Here is a 5,000-nt window from a genome sequence, read left to right as displayed (position 1 = left end):
GTTACTTTATAATGATTAGTTTGAGGACGGATTTAGTGCTGTTACTTTTCACTTGGCATTCGTAAGAACACGATTAGTGACAACACAACAAAAATAATTCGAGTTGTAGAAATCCCTGAAACAGTTCTGTAAAACATCTCGCACAGCAGTGTGTGTCGTATCTCACTGTAAATGGCCTCAAGAGTCTATGAGAGGCTCTGATATAGTCTTCTGCACTGAGTCATAGCTAGAGAGAGAGAGAGAGAGAGAGAGAGAGAGAGAGAGAGAGAGACAGAGAGAGACAGAGATACAGAGAGAGAGAGACACAGAGAGAAAGATACAGAGAGAGAAACAGAGAGAGAGGTACAGAGATAGAGTGTGTGAGAGAGAGAGAGAGAGACAAATACAGAGAGAGAGAGAGAGAGACGCAGAGAGAAAGATACAGAGATAGAGAGAGAAATACAGAGAGAGAGACGCAGAGAGAAAGATACAGAGAGAGAGAGACTGAGAGAGAGAGAGACAGAGAGAGAGATACAGAGAGAGACAGAGAGAGACACAGAGAGAGAGAGACAGAGAGAGAGATACAGAGAGAGACACAGAGAGAAAGATCCAGAGAGAGAGAGAGAGAGAGAGAGAGAGACAGAGAGAGACAGAGATACAGAGAGAGAGACACACAGAGAGAAAGATACAGAGAGAGAAACAGAGAGAGAGAGATACAGAGATAGAGAGAGTGTGAGAGAGAGAGAGACAAATACAGAGAGAGAGAGAGAGACGCAGAGAGAAAGATACAGAGATAGAGAGAGAAATACAGAGAGAGAGACGCAGAGAGAAAGATACAGAGAGAGAGACTGAGAGAGAGAGATACAGAGAGAGAGAGAGAGAGAGAGAGACAGAGACAGAGACAGAGATACACAGAGAGAGACACAGAGAGAGAGAGAGAGAGAGAGAGAGAGAGAGAGAGAGAGAGAGAGAGAGAGAGAGAGTCTGCATCGCTCTGATTTAAACCCCTTCACCATTCAGGTAAACAATTACATCAGCAGCTAATTCTGACTAATGAGATCACAGGGACTAAGAGGACATCCAGTACGTCGTGTGACACTGTGTTCAGTCTGAAAACTCCCAAGATCAAGTGCACCTCACATCAAGTACTCGGATGCTGCACTTATTCACCCGAGTGTGGCATGTTGGACACTCCTAGCTCATCACTCCATTTGATCGATTTGAGATGATGCGACCCTTGTAACATTCATGCGCAAGTGTACGCTAGATGCTAATGTACATAGTGCACAGCGTAAGTGCGCGGTGTGTAGTGTGCGATTTGGGACACAGCCTTTAAATATCATGACTTCTTCAGTTGTAACATCTTTGTTTAGCAATCACACAGAACACCGTCTGGAGTTCATGCTCTCTGGCTCAGCTGACTGATGACATCATAGATTGAAAAATTTAACGCAATTTAACGTGATCCGATAGCTACCCGATGGTAAGAAGACCAGGTCTAAATAGCCTCCGAAACGTTTTGGAGACGGATATAAATCCGATGGTTCGAACCCCTTCAGGAGGTGGTCTGGGACGCGTTACAGATGAAACTGGACAGGTGTAAATGAATGTGGTTGTTCAAGCCACATATGTCAGCGCTATACTCCTCCCAAACGGAAGTACGTCACTCGCAGGTGATCTTTCACCCAGGCGTCTCGTCGGGTCTTAAAACGCGCTGCTGCCGCCAGCGAAAACGCAGCAAACAGTAAACGCTGTTTTTTGTAGCATAAACATCGTAGCGAGTTTTTTCGTCTTCTTTTTGATCGCATTCTTAAAACCGCATACACCAAAGCGTGTTCCGTTTCAATTACCCCGGAAATGAGGTTAAAATATATTCGCATTTTGGGCGGGAGTAAAAAGATCGGTTCGATATCCGATTCGCCGAGACGCGTTCATGTGGCCTGATGTAAACGGAACAGTTTTAACAAATCAGACAGCTAACGGATCAGAGACAACACACGAAGTGACCGGGTGTAAAAAGGCCCTATACAATATAGAACTGATCTGGGCCCGAAGTGCTACTAGCATAAACAGTTATTAGCCTGAAGCGTGCTGATTAGAATATTAGGCCACACCCACACTATTTTTTTTTTGCTGCATATTTAATAAGACACTTTATTTCCTCTGAATTCAAACACTTTTGGAAACATGTGTAAGACATTTCCTTGTAGAGAATAATTAAGTTTAAGATTTTTAGACACTTCATTAAATGGTTTCTGCACCTGAAGGAAACCCACATGAACGGGATGTAAACGTAACCCTGAGGCGGCTGAGGCGGTGCTACGGATATTTCCGATTAGACCTTAAAGCCAGTATAATTAAGGAATTAGTTAAAGGCTCATGGTGTTAAAAAATGTAATTAAGGCAGACTTTAACCTACATTCTCACCTAATTCCTGGAGGATAATTGTCATGATTTTCAGCTTTATTTTCTCTGCCTGTGTCATGACGATCTCACCTGGTCTTAAACAGTTACCCGAGCATCGTGTACGTTTTATACCGTCTAATCTACTCAGAGATTAGAGTTATTTCTAACATAAGGAACAATACATCTGGTGTGACAATGCGATTTTTGACTTTATGGTAGAAAGATGGATGAGCAGCGACGTCAGAGCTGAAGAGTCGTGGGCCGTGTTGGATTTAATCTGAAGGCATGTTTTTATCAAGTGATCCCAGAGTGTGATGGAGTAAATCTGTAGTTCTGGGACCTGTGACAGTGTAGTCGGGGTGTGAGGGCAGTGTGTGGCTCACTTACTTTCCTCCCCAGTAGAGCTTTGTTGTAATCACTAAACTGGATCTCCTGCAGGACAGAAAGAGACAGAGAGAGCTTTAGAGATGGATAGAAGAGTTGTGTATATAGGGGAGTGAGAGTGTGGTGCAGTGAGTTAAAGTGGTGGTGCAGAGAGTCAAAGTGGTGGTGCAGTGAGTTAAAGTGGTGGTGCAGAGAGTCAAAGTGGTGGTGCAGTGAGTTAAAGTGGTGGTGAGGTGAGTTAAAGTGGTGGTGCAGAGAGTTAAAGTGGTGGTGCAGAGAGTTAAAGTGGTGGTGCAGTGAGTTAAAGTGGTGGTGCAGTGAGTTAAAGTGGTGCTGCAGTGAGAGCTAAAGTGGTGGTGAAGTGAGTTAAAGTGGTGGTGAAGTGAGTTAAAGTGGTGGTGCAGTGAGAGTTAAAGTGGTGGTGCAGTGAGTTAAAGTGGTGGTGCAGTGAGAGTTAAAGTGGTGGTGAAGTGAGTTAAAGTGGTGGTGCAGTGAGTTAAAGTGGTGGTGCAGTGAGAGTTAAAGTGGTGGTGAGGTGAGTTAAAGTGGTGGTGCAGTGAGTTAAAGTGGTGCTGCAGTGAGAGCTAAAGTGGTGGTGAAGTGAGTTAAAGTGGTGGTGCAGTGAGTTAAAGTGGTGCTGCAGTGAGTTAAAGTGGTGGTGAAGTGAGTTAAAGTGGTGGTGAGGTGAGTTAAAGTGGTGGTGAGGTGAGTTAAAGTGGTGGTGCAGTGAGTTAAAGTGGTGGTGCAGAGAGAGTTAAAGTGGTGGTGCGGTGAGTTAAAGTGGTGGTGCGGTGAGTTAAAGTGGTGGTGCGGTGAGTTAAAGTGGTGCTGCAGTGAGAGTTAAAGTGGTGGTGCGGTGAGTTAAAGTGGTGGTGCGGTGAGTTAAAGTGGTGGTGAGGTGAGTTAAAGTGGTGGTGCGGTGAGTTAAAGTGGTGGTGCGGTGAGTTAAAGTGGTGGTGCGGTGAGTTAAAGTGGTGGTGAGGTGAGTTAAAGTGGTGGTGCAGTGAGTTAAAGTGGTGCTGCAGTGAGAGTTAAAGTGGTGGTGCAGTGAGAGCTAAAGTGGTGGTGCAGTGAGAGTTAAAGTGGTGGTGCAGTGAGAGGTAAAGTGGTGGTGCAGTGAGAGGTAAAGTGGTGGTGCAGTGAGAGGTAAAGTGGTGGTGCAGTGAGAGCTAAAGTGGTGGTGCAGTGAGAGCTAAAGTGGTGGTGCAGTAAGAGGTAAAGTGGTGGTGCAGTGAGAGTTAAAGTGGGGTGAGACTGGTGGTGGTGCAGTAAGAGGTAAAGTGGTGGTGCAGTGAGAGGTAAAGTGGGGTGAGACTGGTGGTGGTGCAGTGAGAGGTAAAGTGGAGAGTTAAAGTGGGGTGAGACTGGTGGTGGTGCAGTGAGAGGTAAAGTGGTGATGCAGTGAGAGTTAAAGTGGGGTGAGACTGGTGGTGGTGCAGTGAGAGGTAAAGTGGTGGTGCAGTGAGAGGTAAAGTGGGGTGAGACTGGTGGTGGTGCAGTGAGAGGTAAAGTGGAGAGTTAAAGTGGGGTGAGACTGGTGGTGGTGCAGTGAGAGGTAAAGTGGTGGTGCAGTGAGAGTTAAAGTGGGGTGAGACTGGTGGTGGTGTCTTCCAGGTTCTCCTATTGGACATGAGTGTGTATGTGTTCAGGGATCATCTACGTATCCATGGTGACAAGTTTTAAAGTAATAAACCTTTACTTTAAGTTGTGCTTCTGGAGTAAAACGATGGACATTGTGGTGTGGTGATGATGAGAAATGATTGTCCTTTAACATCTAGTAACAAATTCAAAAGCTTATTACAGCTTGTCACGATACCCAAAAAACACAAAGCGTACTCTTGCGAGGTGGGTGGAGGTCGGAGAACCTGGGAGAAGAACCTGTACAGATGTGATGAGAACGTGGAGAGAACGTGAGGAACTGAAGGAGGAGAGTAACATGAACTCAGGATAGAACTGTGGAGAAAGAACTCTAGTCTGTTCTTTTACAGTTAGCGTGTTGAACAGATTTGTGAAGTTGTTGTGACAGTAAACACACACACACACACACACACACACACACACACACACACACACACACACACACACACACACACACACACACACACACACACACACACACACACACTGTGGGAGCACAAAAAAATCGAGAGCTCTGATTTGCTCATGCAATAATGATTACGCTGCATTAAAATCTGTGGCACTGACACACTCCTGCTGACACACACACACAC

General features: G+C 45.4%; 1 protein-coding gene across 4 annotated transcripts in view; it reads right to left on the bottom strand.

The window, feature by feature from the left end:
* Nucleotides 1-5,000, bottom strand: part of kcnab1a (potassium voltage-gated channel subfamily A regulatory beta subunit 1a) — a 127,404-nt gene that overhangs the window by 23,198 nt on the left and 99,206 nt on the right. For all 4 annotated transcript variants that reach the window (XR_007144747.1, XM_047822708.1, XM_047822709.1 and 1 more), the window contains one exon: nt 2,773-2,817. Coding sequence is in view for 3 of the 4 variants with exons in the window: in XM_047822708.1 (XP_047678664.1) it covers nt 2,773-2,817 (45 nt within the window). In the remaining variant the exon portion in view is untranslated. The remainder of the gene's footprint in view (nt 1-2,772; nt 2,818-5,000) is intronic.

The sequence above is a fragment of the Tachysurus fulvidraco genome, chromosome 13 (assembly GCF_022655615.1).
Source record: "Tachysurus fulvidraco isolate hzauxx_2018 chromosome 13, HZAU_PFXX_2.0, whole genome shotgun sequence".
Classification (NCBI taxonomy): Eukaryota; Metazoa; Chordata; class Actinopteri; order Siluriformes; family Bagridae; genus Tachysurus; species Tachysurus fulvidraco.
Note: the sequence above shows the minus strand (reverse complement) of the source record. Positions and strands in the feature narration are given on the sequence as shown.